At 26.4% G+C, this 20985-nt stretch overlaps 3 protein-coding genes across 6 annotated transcripts; 1 reads left to right on the top strand and 2 right to left on the bottom strand.

The window, feature by feature from the left end:
• Positions 1–2484: 2484 nt before the first annotated feature.
• Positions 2485–4504, bottom strand: LOC112690139 (thioredoxin C-1-like). Its single transcript, XM_025564074.1, has 4 exons — positions 4267–4504; positions 4109–4202; positions 3622–3745; positions 2485–2749 (listed from the first exon to the last, which is right to left on the bottom strand). Exons 1-4 carry the CDS (start codon positions 4334–4336, stop codon positions 2618–2620), a joined length of 420 nt encoding a protein of 139 aa, XP_025419859.1. The 5' UTR covers positions 4337–4504; the 3' UTR covers positions 2485–2617.
• Positions 4505–6039: 1535 nt separating this feature from the next.
• Positions 6040–10059, top strand: LOC112690137 (myotubularin-related protein 9). Of its 3 annotated transcripts, XM_025564073.1 has the most exons (9): positions 6040–6248; positions 6334–6494; positions 7540–7687; positions 7757–7896; positions 7962–8087; positions 8171–8661; positions 9199–9292; positions 9363–9619; positions 9798–9890. In XM_025564073.1, exons 2-8 carry the CDS (start codon positions 6348–6350, stop codon positions 9588–9590), a joined length of 1374 nt encoding a protein of 457 aa, XP_025419858.1. In that variant the 5' UTR covers positions 6040–6248; positions 6334–6347; the 3' UTR covers positions 9591–9619; positions 9798–9890. The 3 variants fall into 3 exon arrangements, with proteins under 3 accessions (XP_025419858.1, XP_025419857.1, XP_025419856.1); XM_025564072.1 differs by having other exon boundaries at positions 7766–7896; positions 9199–9619; positions 9798–10059; XM_025564071.1 differs by having other exon boundaries at positions 9199–9619; positions 9798–10058.
• A 3394-nt stretch (positions 10060–13453) lies between these two features.
• Positions 13454–18688, bottom strand: LOC112690140 (very-long-chain (3R)-3-hydroxyacyl-CoA dehydratase hpo-8-like). 2 transcript variants are annotated; one of them, XM_025564076.1, is made up of 6 exons: positions 18381–18688; positions 18179–18296; positions 14435–14661; positions 14183–14361; positions 13908–13990; positions 13454–13579 (listed from the first exon to the last, which is right to left on the bottom strand). In XM_025564076.1, exons 1-6 carry the CDS (start codon positions 18467–18469, stop codon positions 13538–13540), a joined length of 738 nt encoding a protein of 245 aa, XP_025419861.1. In that variant the 5' UTR covers positions 18470–18688; the 3' UTR covers positions 13454–13537. The 2 variants fall into 2 exon arrangements, with proteins under 2 accessions (XP_025419861.1, XP_025419862.1); XM_025564077.1 differs by having other exon boundaries at positions 13920–13990.
• Between the last annotated feature and the right edge of the window lie 2297 nt (positions 18689–20985).

Raw genomic sequence — 20985 nt, 5'->3', positions numbered from 1 at the left:
AAACACATTAAAGCGGGGGTTCCGCCCTCTCACTCCTTAGCATAATACTTAAAAATAAATTAAATTTATTACTTAACATTAACAAAAATCATTTTAATATTTATACTTATTTATTTTTAAGCATAAAACCAATTTTAAAACCAAAATCCAATTTTCTAATTATTTAAACTAGTAAAGTACAATATATATAATTATTGATATTTCGTTAATTTAAACTATGCTAATTTTATTCCTCAGATATAAGTGGTAGGTATATTGATATAATAATACTTTAGAAGTACAAATTAGCATAATAATTAAATACTTTTATAATATATACCAGTGATGGGAATTATTCGACCATTCGAATATCAGTATTCAATGCTACAATACAATACGTTATGAAAATTATTCGTTTAAGTTTTCGCGCAACACAAAACGTTTAATAATAATATTATATGGCTTATGGTTCTTAAAGTCCTGCGAGAAGTATATTCGAAGCCAGCGATATTTACCATTTTACATGGCAATTAAAATACAAAAATAAAAATTGTGCAAAATACTCGAATATCATAATTAAATTATTATTAAATACAGTACAAACTATAAATCACTATAGCGAGCATCGCTTAGAACGAGATACTGCTTACAACAAGCAAAACGTTAGGTCCCGGCACGGCACATATGATTGTATGTTAATATATACGTCTACAACGAGTAAAATAAAGCTAACTACGAACAGGTACCTGCAAGATAAGAACTATTTTCGTATTATTTAGGTCGATTAATCATAGACATACATTATCTTTAGTGTATAGATATGGATTACTTATTAATAATAAATAGTATAAAAAGCTTGTCATGGAAAAACGGATAAAACAAATAAGGTATTGTAGCATCGAATACGAATCACTAAATACAAGAAGGGCACATGTCCATAATTTTCATAAAATTATATTTTTACAGATTTTTTTTAGATTCAACAATTACACTGTTCTGTGCAAACGGGACACATGACCAGTTTACTGGTATATTATAAAATGATCATAATATTTTGTGTTAAATGCAATAACGGCTATGTCCTAGACATGTGACCTTTTTTTGTCACTTCTGAAAAATTTTAAAATGTGGACATGTGCCCTTCTTGCATTTAGTGATTCATATACATTACATCTCTATTAGGTACCTACTAAAAGTAGTTACTTAATTATAAATAAAATAAAAAAAAAATGTATTTCTATTACAATCAGTTATTATTAAAAACGTTTGTGTATTTTATTTTATTTTTTATATTTTAGTGTATTTAAGTAATTTCTGGAAATCAAAATACAAATTTAATTTGAGTGTAGCAAGAACAATTTTTTTTGGTGATTTAATTGGTAAAATGTGGGTGGGTAGCTTGGATAAATTTCAATTTCCCAGCCTGAATTTGGTTCCCACTCCACCCCATGCTATACATAGATGCTGGACAATTTGATACTTCTTTGAGCACGGCACTTTTTTTCTCACATATCTGGCAGTATACAACTATTCCGTCAGTAGTAAACGTGCCTGGATATTTATACGTTTTGGTGGATCACATTAATTTTTACAGTGAACAGAAAAAGAAATACGAATTAATTTTATTCAAGGATGGCACACGCAAACCATTAAACGATGTCGTATCAAAAACTCGATAAGATATATAAATAATGACGGCTGTAAAAACTCGTTCAGTCAATGTCCCATGGCGTAAGACATCCTAAAACGATTAGTAAATTCAGTTACACGTTCACTGCAAGTTCACTTAAAAGTAAGTTACTAACACCATGTGTATTTCTTATCCAAATTATTTTCTCCCATTCTAATCTTCACTAATTATTGTTGTGCAGCATTTTGATATCAATTTTACTGTTATTGCTCTATCCATTTACTTATAATTAAAAATACGATTTTTTTTCTAATAATACTATAAGAATACTACCTTATCATAGGTTAAGACTAAAAACTTATTAAAAAAAACTTTGAAAATAAATGTATTAAAAATCAAAAAAATAATTTAATAATGATAATATTACATTAACTTTGGTGCTATATTCCTACAAAGCTCATTACTATAATGAACAATAATTAATTTTACTATATTATATTTAGACATAAACTACACGCAATTTAGTATTCGATTTAGGAACTTGCTTTAGTGATTCGACCAAATACTAACCCATGTGAACCATGTAATTACTACACACACATATGTATGTAAGGCTTGCACTTAAGCACTATTATTATTGCTTTTACTGAACTCTATAAACCAGTCAGTACTTTTCCATTAATATTTTAGTTGAATACCTTCAAACAATTGAATGTAAAACCCATAATATAATTATTCCATGTGCTTACATTATCACAATTTTGGCCTCATACAGTTAAGAATTATTTTCATCATGAACAAATAATTATAAATCTGATTTCAATAAGACTATCATTCAAATTGTAGACTAATAAATATTTTAATAATTATTAACTATGCTTTATTTTACAAAAATCGAATAAATATAATTAACATCAACACATTTAACTAAATCTAATTATTTCAGTTTCCAGCTTAATGTTGATTCACAATGCAGTAAGAATTTGAATACTTCATAACTATAAGCAATTATTTTTTGTTTACATTAGATTCAACTAACTTTGAAACAAAAGTTTTCAGTTTATCTTCATCTTGTAGACCAATCATTTTTCCCTGAACTTGGCCATCTTTTATGGCAATTAATTCTGGCACTACAGAAACCTAAGACATTTTAAGAAAGAATAAATATAAATAAGCAATTTATTCATTTTAACTATCTTACAATATTTATTATTAATACAATTTTATTAACAGCTAACATATATAATTAATATCATACAAAATTAGTGTTTCTCAACTGGTGTTCTGTGAAACCCAAAGGTTCCATAAACCAGCTACAAGGATTATATGGGGAATTCAGAAAAAAATAAATAACATTTTTGATTAGAACAAGGATTCAAATTAAGAACAAGAACTTATCTTCTTTTTTTTGGGATGTTACTGAGTCTTATTATATCTTTTTTTTGTTATATAATATTATAATAATTGATAATACTTGTTATAGCTGTTGTCCGAGATATTTAATATCTGGTATTCATTGATCATATTAAAAGAAAGGGAAATTATGCAAAAATATTCAAGTTCCTGCGAAGATTCCATGGGTAAAAGAAGTTGGGAAACACTGTATTAAATCATGTCGGTAGCTATTTTCTTCTTAAGCAAGAGAAAGTATGCAAAAAATATTAGCCTAATAATTTTTTAAGTATGTACTCTGGTTATAAATGATTAACAATCCTTTTTTTTTTTAATTTTGAATACAATCAATATAATAGATTAAACAATAAGAAGAAATTTAATGCATCTTAATTTTAATTTTAAACAAAACTCCTATAATATCATAAATACTGCTAACATTATGTTATACATATTAAAGTATTTCATTACTACATTATGTTGTGTTCAATAAAATTTTCTATATTCAACTAAAAGGTAACGATAAATTATTTCTTATATATTCTATATGCATAACGTAAAACAATTTGAATTACAGTAATGCAATGATTTAACAATCATCATAGTAATTCTTTACTTACACCATAATCCATAGCAATTTCAGCATTATCATCAATATCTACTTTAACAAGATTAACTGTATCATTATACTCTTCTATAACTTTTTCAATTCGTGGTAGTAACATTTTACAAGGTCCACACCAGCTGAAATAATGAAAAATAATTATAATTTTTTATTAATAATCATTTAGTTTTCAACAGTTTAATTTTTTTTTTTTAATGCTTTTATTTTTTGGAACAAACTTATTCACTTAATAAACATATATAAAACTCTTGCTATACACACATAGTAGTTATCAAGATTGACTGAAATATCAAATTTTGAATTTTATAAAAAAAGAAACAATTTTTTTGGTCATTTTCTTGATATTTTTAAAAAAAAAATTTTAAAGTTTACACTAAATACAGATTGCATTAAAATAATTTAATGCTGAATTTAATATATCTATGATTACATGTTAATTGATATACATTCTAATATTTAAAATCAATACTAGGTTTACTTACGTTGCAAAAAAATCAATGACCACAGGCTCTTTGCTTTGAATCACATATTTATCAAAGTCTTCTTTATCTTGGATTTTAATGATTCTACGTCTAACTAAAATATCAACAATTACATAAGAGTAAAGAAAAATATTTTTTACTTGAACAATTTAATTTACTTGTGCTTGTATTAAATTTCCTTGTGAATATTTTTGTCGTAGACATGGTTTTGGCAATATTTGAAATCATTGTTAGAAACAAATTAAAATAATGGAAATATAAAAAATAAATTCAATGTATAGCATACAGAGGATCGAAAATTGAAAACTATGGTTGAATGTTGATCATTTGAACTATTTCGTGATGCAATATTGCATTAAATAATACTCCATAAGCACAGCCAACTTAATATCCATATTGTGATAGTAAGTTGTGTAAGTATTTTTTATCACTCTCTTTATGTGATAACTTGTTGGACACGTGAGATGTGATACCGTATTCATACCGCGCCGGTTTTAAAATACCTCCGCAGGGTTTTATGTTTCAGTTACGATATTTTAATAACTTAATCCTATAATATGTACAGTATACTATATACAATCCATGTTATGTAATATTCTGTACAGAATATTACATAATATGATTGTATCAAATGAAACTAGAGCGAATTAAAATTATCAATTGATTTTGTTTTGGGATTGGCCACATAAGCGCAAATTGGGAATTTCAATTGGAGGAGAGAGGCTTCAAGCCTACCATTTTTACCAAAAATTATTTGTTGAGGCATTGTCTCCATATCTTTAAATAGTTTTAAATAATTATTAAATTATTATTATTAGTTGTAATCACTAAGAGCAGTAATGTTGCCAGATTAAAGCTTTACTATATAAAAAAAGATCACTTTAATTTAAAGATATGAATTTATATGATATAAAATGATAATAAATCCAGGTGGCTGAATTCCCATTAGGGGGACTTAGCCTCCCCCTATTTGTGCCTACGATGGGCCAGTTAGGCCTGAGGCTAATTTAAGCTAACCTGAGACTATTATATTATGCATAAAGAAACATTTTGCGATTTCTATTTCTGATTATTTCGTAATCAGAGAAGTATACTATAGGAATACAAGGATTAATGATATTTATATCATATGCGAGTATAGTACAACAAAATATACTAATCAATAATTATAAATTTCAACAAATAATCTACACAGAATTTTCAGATTTATGTACAGTAAAACTTATATTAAGTTATAATAAGTTATATATTATATTATATTAATAATTATAGGCCCAATACTTATCTTTCAATTCATACTTAAAACAAAACATATAATATTTTATACTGTTTACATACTAGTACATAGAAAACTAAAAAAAAATATGAAAAACAAATATATTTTACGAAAGGTTTATATATAATTAAATATTAAGCTAGATATTTATAAACATAGATGATACCTTACATAGATTTATAATATTGGTATGTCTTTTAGATGGATATCAAGAAAAATTGCGAGAACAGAAAATTACCCTTCTTTAATTACATTGGTTACTAAAATAATACAAGTCAAAGTTGTAACCCAAAAACATATTCAAGATTTAATTTTATACATAAATATATGTTGTTTAAAATTTGGTCCATTTTGTTAAAAATATACAAACAAATAATGTAAAAGAATTAAAATTCTTGTTGAAAACAGTATAACCTATATTAGTATTTTTCCCGCTTTGAAAATCGGGGTATTTTGTATAACTTTTATCAATATAAATTATAAAATTGGATTTGGTAATTTTCAATTTAATCAGTTGGTACTACTTTTTAAATTTCGGACCTTATAATGTCTTAGGTCCTTATCATTTTTGGGACAAATGTTAATTGCTCAACCTTTCCATGAAAACCAATGATAGTGATTTACCGATAGCGTTGTGTTAGTATGGTGATAAGACGATTGGGTGTTCAATATTGATAATGAAATAATAATGTTAAAAATAAGGGCGAAATCAAATCATTAGAAACACTTGTAGAGCCATTGGGATTTCGAACAAATATATATCAGAACAAAACTATTAACGTTACCTGCCTATATGAATGATTTCAATAGCTTTGTGTGATAATTACAACGAGAATTTTTCATAGATAACATTACGGAACGCAGGTAAAAATAATTGAAAGAATAATACTCTTATTTCAGTTTATAATTTTACCAATATCCATCATAATTTTTAAATGAATGTTATCAGGAAATGATCTTGCAATGGAGTTTGCTGACAAAATTAGAATACCGAAGTTGAATGGAGTTACAATGAGGGGACCACATATATCCAATACGAGTACTGGAACACTAGTCATTACTGGACATCATTTAATTTTTTCATCAATATCTGAAGATGTTGAACTATGGGTAAATAATGACAATTTATTATGTTTGTTGTTGGAGAGTAATGTATATAGTAGACTTTTTTGTTTTTATAATATTTATAAACATATGTATTTTTAATTTAAAGGACATAATAAAATTTGACCAACAAAAATTAGTTATAAATGTTATAGTTAGGTATAGTTATAGTTTAAATAAATATAATTATGGTTTTGAATCCTTTTTTCAGGTTGTCCTTTTGCATACATTCCTAGATAGAAATCAATTTCATGATGTCTATATTTAAAATATCAAATTTTATTTGGCGAATACTTTGATATTTTTTAAATTCAATTTATAAATGCTTATTTTATTTTTGATATTTTAATTGTGATTTGACAGATTTTAACAATAAAAAACTAAAAACAAGAAACAATAATTTTAAATTTTATTAAAGGAATTTGATTATCTATACTATATAAAAAATATATGCATAATGTATACAGATTATTGCTTATTTATTGTTGGATATTTTTATTTTTGTATACACTTTTTTTAAGTAATTTTATTTCTAATGGATTCAAAAATTTACTAGTACCATAATATATGAAACTGTTGAAAATTGTTGACAAAAACCATTGTTGTTTGATCCAATTTTCCTAATTAAAACTTTTTTTATTACTTTTAAATAGTTTTGTTCTATTTTTATTGCATATAGTTTGAGATTATTTCTTTATTTTTAATATATAAACATCTCAACCCTTGTTATAGTTATGTTTATCAATTCACTTTTACATATTATAGTACTATTCAATATGATTAATCTAATGAAAAAATGAATAATTAAATTGTTTTTATATAGAAATAAATATATAAACAAATGCTTAGCCTGAATTATTTTTATATTTGTAAAGTACGACTAATTTTGAATTAAAAATTCATTATCAGGTATATATATAGTCATTAATTAATTTATTTCTATGTATAAACTATTTGTTAATTTATTAACCAACAAGTATTAATTTACTAACTTTTAATTTTAATTTAATTTTTTATTATTTTATTAATTAATTTAAGTTAATACATTTAGATTTTAAATCATAATATTGATATTGTGGAAAGGAAATTAAACACAATTACTTTAAAATGTAAGGACTTTAGAATTATTGTTTTCGATATGCCATATATTGAGCAAGCTGCCTCAGTTGCTGCTTCCATTGAATCGCTCATAATGACAGGTTAATAAATATAAATTGATTCATTTTTAAAATTGTTTATTTTTAATCTAATTATATAATTGTTTTAAGATGAAGCAGATTATTTGCACCATGTGTTTTCAAATAAAACTAATGAACATCGTTCTTTATTTGATGTACAATCTCAGTGTGAGAATCTTGTTGCTGGTGATTCAATGTGGAGAATATCTCATGTCAATAAATCTTACAGGGTATATTTTAAGATTAATTTTATTAAATCAAAAATTATGTTAAAATATAAAAAAAAAATTTAAAGGTGTGTAGTTCTTACCCTGAATTAACTGTAGTTCCTTCTAATGTTGATGATAACATGTTAATTGCTTCTGCCAAGTTTCGGCAAAATGGTAGATTTCCAGTGTTAAGTTATCGTCATGAAAAAGGGGTAAGTTCCTTATAAAAATGTTTTGAAATATTGTTATTAACTGCTTTGAAAAATTTACTAACATTAAATTAACTACTGTTTAGAGTGTGCTGATGAGGAGCAGTCAACCATTAGTTGGATCTAGTTCAAAACGTTGCAAACAAGATGAACGTGTTATAAATTCTGTTCTTGGGCCTGGAAAAAGAGGATATATAATTGATACTCGTAGTGTTGCTAATGCAACAAATGCCAAAGCTCGTGGAGGTGGATTTGAAATGGAAGCTCATTATCCTCAATGGCGACGAGTTAATTCAGCTCTTGAACGGCACAATGTTCTATTAGATAGCTTATCAAAAATGATTGAAGCTTGTAATGATATAACATGTACTATTGATCGATGGCTAAATAAATTAAATGGGAGTGAATGGCTATCTCATGTCAAAGATACATTAAATGCAGCATGTTTAGTAGCACAATGCTTAAATCAAGAGAGAGCATCGGTATTGGTACATGGATCAGAGAGTACAGATGCTACATTAGTATTAATATCTTTAACACAGCTGATATTAAATCCAGAATGTCGTACAATTGTGGGGTACATATCTTTTATTATTTTAATAAAATTAATATTTGTTATGATAAGTAATGTTTAAAACAACTTTTTGAGTATTTAGAGTTTAATGATTAATATATCGTTGTCCGTGGGAATAAATCTCCTATATGAAAAAACACAATTTTTTAGTAGAGACAAAACAGTTATTTATTTATCTATCCCTTCATAGCACTAATCTATACACAAACGACAATACCTTCAATGTGATTGCCTATCATATTTTTATTCACATAGGAGGTATTCCAGAAACATTTATGATTACCCCTACACAAAAGAGATTATTTAATTTAATTATTTAATTAAACATAGAAAAAAAAATAGCACATAAGAGTTTTATTTGTAATTTTTCACATAGGAGATTTATTCCCGTGGGCAATGATATGCCCTTAGGTAGCTTAGTGAAAGAGCACTCGCTTGAAAAGCTAGGGGTATAAAATTCCCACTCTAGATTTTCATTTTCATTATTTCTAAAATATCTTTACAAATGAGAAATGTAATAGAGTATGTTTATTTTTATAGTTTTGAATCACTAATTGAGAGAGAATGGCTTCAAGCCGGACATCCATTTGAAACACGCCATAAAAGTGGTTGTTACAATGCAGCTCGTTCAAAAGTATCATCATCATCATCATCATCTAAAATTTTTCATCATGGATCGGGTGCAACTTTTTTATTATTTTTAGATTGTACATGGCAAATACACAATCAATTTCCATGTTGTTTTCAATTTTCAACAAATTTTTTGTCATCACTTGTTGATCATTCATATTGTTCAGATTTTAGTACATTTTATGGTAATTGTGAGGCTGATCGGAAAAAAAATCGTTACGGAAGACCGAATTTATGGTCTCATTTTGATAAAAAAATCAATGAGATTACTAATCCTCTTTATTTGCCTACAAATAATGTGATTTGGCCTTCTGTCGCTCCATTCAGTATAGTAAGTATTATGTTAATATTCATAATTATTTTGTATTAAGATTCAAAATTTTACCTATAATCATTCGTCATCAATAATTAAAATGTAATATAACTATTATTTTACCTATGTCATATAACTTAGAATAGTTAAAATAAAAACATAATATTTTAGTTGAGTAATTAAATTAAAACTTTAGGAATTATGGCGTGATATGTACCTGAGATGGTCTATTGATCAAACACATCAAAAGAAGTATAAAAAATCAATTGATGATTTAGTTAAACGAAACAAGGAATTAAAAATGTTGGCCACAAAATTACGGAATGAGACTTTCGAGTCTGATAACAAATCTACATAGTTAATTAATTGTATGTTCTATATTCAATACAGGTACCAAAACAATTATTTTATGTTTTATAATTTTTTTTTTATACCAATTATTTTTAAATTAATTTAGATATTAAGTATGTAGTATGTAATATTATTTATTGTTTGCCATTGAAATTATATATATATTAATGTACATGAAAATAAATTACATCATATCTACTAATAGTGTTAAAGGTTATAATAGTTATTTTGATCTTTGGGTAATGGATTGCTATATGTTGAAAATTTTTTAAATATTTATAGAGAAACTAAATAATGTAAATATTTAAAAACAAGTTGGGTTACTTATATATTTTATATAGTACTTACTGACCCGACAAACGTAATTTAACGAAATTTAAGTCGTGGTGCGGGGCGCGCGCATAAAGATACGGTTTCCTATATGCGACTGGTCGCAACGATTAAACGCTACGTACCGACTGGTTTCCTTAATGCGATTACACTTTGCGACTAGTGGAATAGTAATCTATTTTATCCTATGATTTTGTAGTGTACAGACGTATTTATTTAATATTAACTTATTATTTTTATTTTAATAATTTCTGTTATACTTTACGAACTGCAATGGAGAAAATTATTATTAATAATAATAATATAATTAGTATTCTTCTAGAGGAAGATGAAAATCCATTAGTAATTATTAAAAGAAATTCAATAGACAAGTTTTTTACAACTCGAGTAGATGAAGGCTTTTTTAAAATTCTGATAAATGTACATTTAAATAATAGTAAACCGAAATTCCGAGAATTTTATATAGCTTATATATATACATAGTATATATTTTTCGACATGATTATGATTATATATTCGTCGTATATTATAAAAAGGAAAGAAAATTATTATGAAGGAAAATAAAACACGCATGCGACTCATAAACGACACTGCTATCGGATCACTACAGTCGCAAGCCGCAACGACTGTTAAGGTGTGATTCCTATGGACGCGTTTGCAGACGCGCCGCGATTCAAGTCCCAGTCTCGCGGTCAATTTTTTGGCCGCGCGGCTTGGGTACGGATTCCTATAACCGCGCGACTGCTGCCGCGCCGCGCCGGGCTCGACGGACCATTTGCTGTAATTCTCCGTTAGCAACAAGACGTATTTTACAATAGTTCATTTTACAATATCTTTTTCTTTTTCAAAATGTCTTTAAATAAAAAACAAAAGTTAATTTTAAATTTACTTCTTTTACAAGAAGTAGATGAAGAACAAACAATTGTTAATAAAGTAATGTTTAACAATTCTAACAAGGCACATGAGATGTTTTTAACTAGGAAAACAGAAGGTGTCTTCAGTATACTCATCGAAAAAACATTTGTGGAGAGAAGGATGTCCACTTACTAGTTCTGCTAATTTTACGTCTTCTTCTGGAGAAAACGTAACTTGTGTTGACCGTGACATTTTTAAAAAACTATGAAAGTGTATAATAATATGTACTAAACAATATGTATAATATAATATACGTGAACACACAACCGCGCGCGTCCGCGATTTGACTCCCTTCAGAACAGTCGCTAGATCGCGGTCGCGGCCGCTCGCGATAGTCGCGCGCCGCAGCGATTGTCATAAGAATCGGTTCCATCTATCGACAAGTAAACTAGTGCAACGCGGCTGAGATTTGAATCGCGCCGCGTCCATAGGAATCACACCTTTATCGACACGCACGTGTTAAACCCATTGAACTATATGATATCTGGAACGCTCACTAGACAGTGTTGCCCGAGCGATCGTGTTAAAAAAAGATAGCATATCAATTAGGTGTTTCCTTCTTTGTTTAACATGTACTGCTATATAGGAAAATATATTTAAAAATCGTTTTGCTTTCAATTAAAAATGATTTAACAAAATTTTTTAGGTATTTAAAACCGTGAATCTGTTGCAATATGTGTTTGAAAACAAAACTGGTTATCAAATAATTATTTTTAAGCTTGAAGGCTTAAACTACCACGTATCAAGTACTAATGAATGTATGTAGTGTCAGTGATAGAAAAAATTTCTGAACCAAAAAACTAAAAATTATTAATAATTACAGACGTTCGTTAGTGGCATTTATATTGGAGAGAATAGATGTTTCCCTCATATTAAATATATTAAACATCACTATAAATATATATTTTTTATAAAGGTTTTTAGATTTAACTGGATAAAATTATGTTTGCTGTTGGTAGATATTGGATTATTATTCAATATAAAAGCAGTCTGCATAGGTGCTCACGTACATTTATTTTAATATTTAAATTAATACAAAATGATAATTTTAAAATAATTTACTTTGTATAATATATAATAATGTATTAATATTAATATATAATTAGGTATTTTAATTAAAAAAACTAAGAATTGAAGTTTTAAGTAAAATCTATGAAAAAACTTAATAGCAAATAATAATATTAAAAATAATAATAATAAATAATAAATTAATCCTTTATTAATATCGCTTGAATTTGTGCAATTATAGGCACTACAATAGTTAACCATTTTATTATATGAAACCTAAGGTACGTAAATATAAATTGATTAGGTATTAAACAAATTATAAAATACAATATTAAATTAAAACCAAATAAGATTATTGATTTACATTCAATTGTTGAATAGAATAATATACAAAGAGAGAGAAAACATTACCTAATATATTTGTTATCTTTGTTTATCACGGTCGCTCAGTTTTATTTACATTGTTCATATGGCTAGTAAGCATTCCAGTTATCATATAGTTCAATGGTTAAACCACTTTCATTGATTAAATATAGATCAGTCTTGGCGACCAGTCATTATTATCAATTACATTTATCATATCAAGTCATCATAATATCTAACCTGAAAATAAAGTTCTCACTTTTGCGGTACGTCCCGCGACGCACCAATTTTTTAGATTTTTTATGGAACTATCATGATTAGAGCCAGGAATTGTATGCATTTGCATATTTTTATATATTAAATTAAAAAGTAGCTAGGTAAGACAGAAATTTGAATCACAATCTGATGTGTTGGTGTACGAAATTAAATTTGGCATATTTCAATTATGCATATTTTAGCATTTTTCTGAAATATGCATATATAGAAAAAAAAATATTACGAAGTTATTAATATTATTATTTATACTACTTAGCGAATGTCCATCGTAAATTCCGTGAATCGTACAGTTACATTACTTGATTTTTGTGTTATAATAAGATAAGATAGTACCAATATGATAGTAACTCTTCTGGTAACTTTAAAAATATTATAAAAATCCACTTGATTTGTTTGATTTTCATTTGTGACTTTTTGTTTAGATGAGAGTGTTCAAAAATAATTTAATTTCAATACAACTTACAGTTCCATACAATTCAATAAAATATATAAGAGAGAGTTGATACATTTTAAAGTATATTTTTTGTTGATTATTAATTATTTAATGAATTGTATACATTTTAAAATTAAATAAATAATAAACATGCATTTTTGTTTGCATATTTTCGCATATTTTCAGTGCATATTTGAATGATAACCATCGTATTAATGCATGCATATTTCGTACATTTTTAGTGCATATAATTCTGGGCCTTAATGATGATGATGGATATTGATCAATTGAACTGGACTCATCTATAGTTTAATAAAAATAAACTGCAATGAAAAAAAGTTTCATTCATAATAAATAAAATTCGAAATTAAAGAAATTAAAAAGGATTTATGAAACAAAAAATGTATGATAATATTATTTATGAACTAAGTTAGTCTGAAAATCAAAGAAAAAAAGGAATACAATAAATAAATTCATTTTTTCAAACAATAAACAATGGTTAAGTTTTATATATTATTTTATTTTTATAAAACAGTCTATAAAGATTGTTGGCAAAGATTCGGCAGAAATGTTCAAAATTTAATGTATACCCAAGACCTAGCTATATACAATACAAATTAATCATTGTACTTTTTTTTGTACTTTTTTGGATTCTGAACTTCCAAGAGTTTTCTTCCTTTGGTATACCATGTGCATATACATCTGAGGGAATACTAGAAAAAAAAAATCATATCAAAATATTATAATATTTTACTTCACAAATTACCTAATATTAACTTTAATTGAACCACAATATTAAGAATACAAATAATGATAAATAAAAAAATTAACCTCTTTAACTTGTAAAATATAACAAAATTTAATCATATTCTTAAAATTTTATTTTTAATGTTGAGTAAACTTACGTGGTATATAAGACAACATGATTAAAGTAATTGCTGTCCACAGACTAAACGCAAAATTGAATCGATTAGGCAGTTCTATACTCCACATTTTTGATCTTCCAATATATCCTAATGATGTCCAGTATACTAATAATTCTCCAGTTACACCAAGTGGATACAGAATATAGAAGAAAGTATACCTATAAATATCAAATTAATATAAATTAAAAGTCCCACCCACACAATTGTTAATTACTTTAAATTATTCATTACCTGGCCCAAATAATTAAATAAGGGACGAAACCAAGAATACTGAACCCATAATATGAGTATCTGGTAATTTCTGCAAAACACCAAGCAGTTAGGGCCAATGGCAGCCCTGGTGAATTAGATGTTTCTGGTACAAATGCTATACAAGCAACAAGTGCTACCCGAGACAATACTTGTAAAGTAGTAACTACTAAATTTGATTTCACCAAACCTGTGGCCACATTGAAAATCTAAATATTGATAATGGTATAAAAATAAATATACTGCAGTTGACATAAATTATTATTTATCATTATTAAAAATTTAATTTTGACTTATATAGAATATTAAAATATTGTACGTAATTAAAATTGTGAATACAAATATTTTGTAGGCCATGTTTAGTGCATACGAGAGAATCACGAGCTATTTTTCGGAACTGGTTATCACGGTTTTCTTATCATCTTGAGTTTGTTATCACTAAAAATAATATTAATTATTTTAAATTGTAGGTAATACTGTACTTAATTTTCATTTTGTGATGTTTCTTTTCTATATTCTAAATAAACTTATTATAGGCATTATGTAGTTAACAGTTGTTATAATTATTGGTTTTCGATTTTAATATATTAAGTATTTCTAAAAATATTACGTAAAATTCTAGACTATTTAACAAAAAACTCTAGCTAAAGTAACTTGTTGCGTATCAAGTTGTTATATTCAACTCAACAGTATTGATGTTGGATATAGCATAGAATTATAACTTTTATTTACTATAAACCAATACTTTTAATAATTCAATAATTCACAATATAATATTCAATAATTTATCTTTAATAATACAAATAATAAAATTACATCAAGGAGGTATCTTTAATGCATAGCTGGATCTTCTCTGGATATTGACTGTCCCAGACTCCTTTATATACTAATTACCAGGGCTAGGATTTGTATGCAATAAAAAATTGTAAGATATGCATTTTATTTACCAAAATATGCAAAAATATGCATTTAAACTTTTATAAGATAAAAACAAAAATATGATTACAAAAAAAAAATATTGATTAATTGAAATACATCAGCGGTTAGCTGTTTGTCTTAATATATATAATTGAGAAATAAAATAAAATTTATATTTTACAAAAAATTCAATGTTTATACTTTAATCAATAGGCCAAGAATTAAATATGAAATATTAATATTAAATTATAAATATTAATTACGAAATATACTATAAAACATTCATTTTTTGCATTCTTATAATTAAAATAAATAATAATATTAATTTTATTCAATATATGGAATAATACGCAATGTGTTCAAAATATGCAAAATAAAAACACCACCATTTATCTCATCATGAGGTGGTTCGTGGACATTACTGACAAAATCAATAATCAGAAGTTGCAAAAAAAACATTCTGTTACATACAAATTCTAGCCTTGGTAATTTCTGTACACGGTATCCATATTCCTATTATTCTACAATATATTCATATGTCCTAATGCTGAGGTTCACAACAAGCTCTATGAGAAAAAACCTACAGTGTATTGGTACGTTTAGAGAACATATCAGTAGGAAGAACCATATATTTTACTTTTTATTTTTTGTTAAATTTACATTGAGGAATATCCAATTTTCTTTCTTGCATCTTAGATAAGTTATTTGTAGGTACATAATATTATTAATATACTTCAATCAAATCAAACATACTATATGTCCTAACCAACAATCATTGTCCATCATAACAATAATTAATATTAATAAATTATTTTAGAAGTTCCATTTGCCCAAAAAAATTTTAGCTTTTAAAACTATTGGAATTATTTATTTGACTTTTACACATATCAATGATCTATCTACAGCTGTTGATTTATTTTGAGTTTAAGATTCATACTTTTATTCAAAATTATGAATAAGTTTTATTATGTATGTATAAAGTTAATAGTTAGTAAATTTCAGCCAACACATTGTATTAATACAAACATTACAAATAATTGAAGTTTAATTTTATAATTTCATCACTCTATATTTAGGGCGTATATTCCAATAATAAAAGGAATTTCTTTACTTCGTAAATATGTAATTAGAGTTACAATCTATACTCTTTTAAGCTCATAAAAATGTTATATTCTCACTTTTTTTTGTTAAGGATATAATATATTTACTATTTTACAAATTATTATATCAACATTTTTGATTTTAAGTCCTAAGGATAAAAATATAATAGAATCATAACATAACATTAAATAAAAAAATTAATTATTCTTAAATTATGTATTTATATTCTAATAATTAAAATAATATAAAAATCTGGTATTTTTATCTTTTTTTATAATTTACTAAAAACAAATATATATTATGACAATAGTTTTATTGCATATTCTTTATTTTTTAATAAATTAGTGTTATAAAAGGTTGCATTTTTTTAATTTTAAGCCTTCATTTTTTTTTTTTAAATGCCCCCAATTTTGAATAACAAGAATCTGGTGTACAAATGTACATGGTAGCACATATTACTTAAATAGAACACAAAAGAGTGGAACTTTTTTTTGTATTCATACTTCAAACAAATTCAATGGTTGTTTTATATATTCAATATGTATAAGTACAATATGTAATTTTACTATAACAGGAAAAATATAACTTTGATGATAAGAAAACCATAAAAACCAGCTCTGAAAAGTAGCTCGTTATCCTCTCGTTTATGTATGAACTTATCAATAGTTGGTTATAACAGTGATTATCATAGAACTACTCAGCGCATATACAAAGGGGGTTTTAGGGGGGTTAATACCCCTCTAAAAATTTAGGAAAATTATTAAATATATTTATATATAGTAAAAGTGGTATACAGATTATATTAATACGAAAATGTACAACTTCAAATTCCTAGCAAAATATTTTTTAGTGTACGCGTCAGGTACCATTATAGGTTAAGTATATTTTAGCCTGGAGTAGGTCAAACAAGAGCAAGATATTATAGAATCAACAACATAAAAACAGTTATGTGGTTGTTACAAAATCATTATGGTATAAATTAAATACAAGAATTAAAACTTGTTCTACACAAACCAAAAAAAACTGAATCTTGTTAACCTTACTTATGACCTAGTAAATTGAATATGATGAATAATAAATAACTTCATACAATAATATATGTATCTACACTTTTTGGTACAATATTATCATTCATTAGGAAAACTAGATTAATTACACTAAACAAAGTGAAAATAATTAAACATTATATAGATCAAATATAAATATGTATTAATTCACATCACTTTGGAAAATATTAATGTAAATTTTTCTAATTGCAATAATATATATCAAATTAAAATTAAATAATATTTAATATTTATATTAATATTATAATAATTTAAATTAATATATTATTTAATATTTTATATTATAATAAATGTGATTGAAATAAGGTCTCATTAAAATGTAAATTTTAAACTTTTAGGAAATATTTATTTACAAGTTCTATTCCTTTATTTTTTAGGTGAATTAATAAAAATAATATTGCTATAATTTTATTGTGTAATAGATATTTCTCAGTAGTAATCAGAAGGATAATTTATATCATTACTTGTGCAATCATAAGTTCTTGGTAAGTGGTATGCACATATAGGCCATAAGGTTTAAATAATTAATTTAATTATATATTCATTTTTAGTAAAAAATATTTAAAATTAATATTTTTATTATGGCATATCATTAAACATAATACTCGTTGGAAAACATAATTACAAACTAAATACTAACCTCAAAAACTGCGGCATTTTGGAAAATTCCAACAGTATACTTCACAACGTTCCACAATGATTGATCTTTAGGAGGGTTAACATAAAAGTTAACAATTTGAAATAACAAATAACTCCATCTGAAGTTAAGATAAAAAATGAGAAAAATATTCAAAATTATAACATACATTAATCTAGTGATTAATTATAATAGTATACTGTACCCTAAAACTTGAATAAAATTGTACGCCAATAGATAAGTGTTTACTACTATGCTAGGTTTCTTTTTTGGTTTTTCATTAACGACTGACATATTAACAGCAAAATAAAACAAATGACAACAAAATCATTAATATTTAAATCTAAATATGTTTATAATAGATAGGTCAGGTAACTTAAAAACACAAGGTTTATAGATTATAATCCATAAATATATCTCTTTTATAAGGTTTATAGATTATAAAACTTGTTTTAAACACACAGTCAATTTATAAACTTTTCTGTGCGATAAATATTCCACTTACGGGGATAGGTCGCAGGACGAGAGAGGTTACTGCTGCTAGTTTCACGCTCTGCACGCGCATGCGCGTAGCAAATAATTACTATCAACATATCTTATCAATTATTAATAAGAGTGATAAACAATTGTTCAAAAACATATATTTAATATATTTATTGATTATTAGGGATGGGATTCCAACTCATTCTGCTGAACTGAATCTTTCAACTCTTTTCAGTGTAATGAGTTTAATCAAAAAGTTGATTCCCAACTCTTCAATTGTGTGTTTGAATCAGATTACCACTACTCTAATCAACTCTTCAAGTCTCGAGTCTTGATTTGAATGGCTTATCGCATATGAAACTAATTATGATTATAAGTAGGCTTAGGGACTTCTAGCATTTGCATACTTTTTTTAATTATTGCTAAATATAGCAGAGTACGAAATAAATTCGTTTCTCGGTGTCATGATATCAGATCTAAAATTTGAATGTGCATATTTTTGCATATTTGATAGATTTTGCAAGAGAGTGCTTATTTTAACATAATTATGCTTATTTTGCATATTTTGACAAATTTCTCAAATGTTATTATTTAAAATTAAAAACTATAGATACATATAACTATATATATATATATATATATATTTCAATCGATCGAAAAAAAAATGTACCAAGAGGACATTTAGTAATATGCTATCTACGAACTACCTCTCATATCTCGTTTTAATTTTTGTGTAAGTATAAAGGTATGCGTCCATAAGTACGTATTGGACGAATCGTATGAAACGGATCAATTTGTGGTAGTGCGTACACTGTATCCGTAGCAATCGGATTGCCGATGCGATGCACAGTGGGGCAATTGACACCGAAAGCTGGCAAAAATAGCATTTATCAAATTTTACTTATCTTATCGAATTATTATATCTATCAATAAAAGAGTTCATACTGCATTGTTTACTGGTTTTGTGCACGTGTTGTGGCTTAAATTGATTTAGTTACAGCAGTCGTAGTATAACGGTACGTCCTAGGTGAACGCGATTTTGCGAGCGGACGGGCGACGCGATATTCAACGTGCGCGAGCGAGTGTTCTGGTCGCGGGCGGACGATTTGTAGTTTTATCAATTAAAATACACAAATAACCGAATTGAAGTATTCGAAAATAGTACTAGTCGCCCGCGTCAGAAACAAAAATATTTGTTTTGACGCGAGCGATAATATTTTAATCGCCCGCCCACCCGCTTGTTTAACTTCTAGATAGGACATTCCATAAATTAAATCTATTTTGAATTTTATCGCGTCGCCCGCCCGCTCGGCCGCTCGCAAAATCGCGTTCACCTCGGACGCACCGTAAGTCCACCGTGTGTTACAGTATAAAATCTAACAGAATAATATTATTTTAGTTTTTAATTTTTTTCAATAACTAATATTATTTATTTATTGAATTCAATTTATTATGGAACCACTAGCTACAGGTTAGTTACGTAACGTTTAATACATACGTTTTACCGAATTTACATATAAATTTACATAAATAATTATAATAATAATAATATATTTGTATCACAAAAATGATATATAGTTTAAGTTCACTTCCAAGGATTTCCAAGCTTTAAAAATTACAAAATATAATACTTAATAGAGTATTATATCATCTTGTTAAAAAAAATATTGCCCATATTTGCCCCATTTCGTGTAAATAGATTCTGACTGTGACGACCTGTACAAATTTCACTTGAAAAAGATTTCTCTATTTATTTTATTTTTTTTTTTTTTGGAGGGAGGGTGGGTCTAGTGTAACTAATTATTTAAAGGGTCTTTAAGAAATTTACTGTATTCCCATAAAAGAGGAATATATAAAGTGCTTAAAAAGTTTGATAACAGTTATTAGATTTGATGGGACTGATATCTAACGTTTATTGCTCTATTTTTTTCAATTGAAATTGGTATAGGTCGTCAGAGTCAGATTCTATTTACACGAAATGGAACAAATGTGGGCAACATTTTTTTTAACAAGATGATATAATACTCTATTAAGTATTATATTTTGTAATTTTTAAAGCGTACGGAATCCAATTATGGGGCTCCGCAAAACCTACAAATGTCAACCGTATCCAGCGTTTCCAGTCCAAAGTACTCCGCGCTATAACCAAAGCACCCTTCTACGTATCAAATCATACATTACATAACGACCTAACCATCTCTCTTGTCAACGATGTAGCTAATACTTACAGACGTTTTAATTTCAACATACAAAACCACAAAAATCCTTTAATCAAAGAACTTGCGTCTATAAATATACCCGGCAACCCACAAAAAAGGTTGAAAAGG

This window comes from Sipha flava, unplaced genomic scaffold (genome assembly GCF_003268045.1).
Source record: "Sipha flava isolate LNK unplaced genomic scaffold, YSA_version1 49023_pilon_pilon, whole genome shotgun sequence".
Classification (NCBI taxonomy): domain Eukaryota; kingdom Metazoa; phylum Arthropoda; class Insecta; order Hemiptera; family Aphididae; genus Sipha; species Sipha flava.
The sequence above is the reverse complement of the archived record's forward strand: the minus strand, read 5'-3'. Positions and strand labels throughout refer to the sequence as shown.

Coding starts and splice junctions, on each gene's coding strand:
- LOC112690139 (XM_025564074.1), bottom strand. CDS start 4,336: ATGATTTCAAATATTGCCAAAACCATGTCTACGACAAAAATATTCACA. Junction 3,746..4,108: donor GTCATTGATTTTTTTGCAAC/GTAAGTAAACCT, acceptor TCATTATTTCAG/CTGGTGTGGACCTTGTAAAA. Junction 2,750..3,621: donor AAATTGCTATGGATTATGGT/GTAAGTAAAGAA, acceptor AAAATGTCTTAG/GTTTCTGTAGTGCCAGAATT.
- LOC112690137 (XM_025564071.1), top strand. CDS start 6,348: ATGGAGTTTGCTGACAAAATTAGAATACCGAAGTTGAATGGAGTTACA. Junction 6,495..7,539: donor CTGAAGATGTTGAACTATGG/GTAAATAATGAC, acceptor TAATACATTTAG/ATTTTAAATCATAATATTGA. Junction 8,088..8,170: donor GTTATCGTCATGAAAAAGGG/GTAAGTTCCTTA, acceptor ACTACTGTTTAG/AGTGTGCTGATGAGGAGCAG.
- LOC112690140 (XM_025564076.1), bottom strand. CDS start 18,469: ATGTCAGTCGTTAATGAAAAACCAAAAAAGAAACCTAGCATAGTAGTA. Junction 13,991..14,182: donor CATGTTGTCTTATATACCAC/GTAAGTTTACTC, acceptor TTTTTTTTCTAG/TATTCCCTCAGATGTATATG. Junction 13,580..13,907: donor CCAAAAAAGTACAAAAAAAA/GTACAATGATTA, acceptor ATTAAACTATAG/ATGAGTCCAGTTCAATTGAT.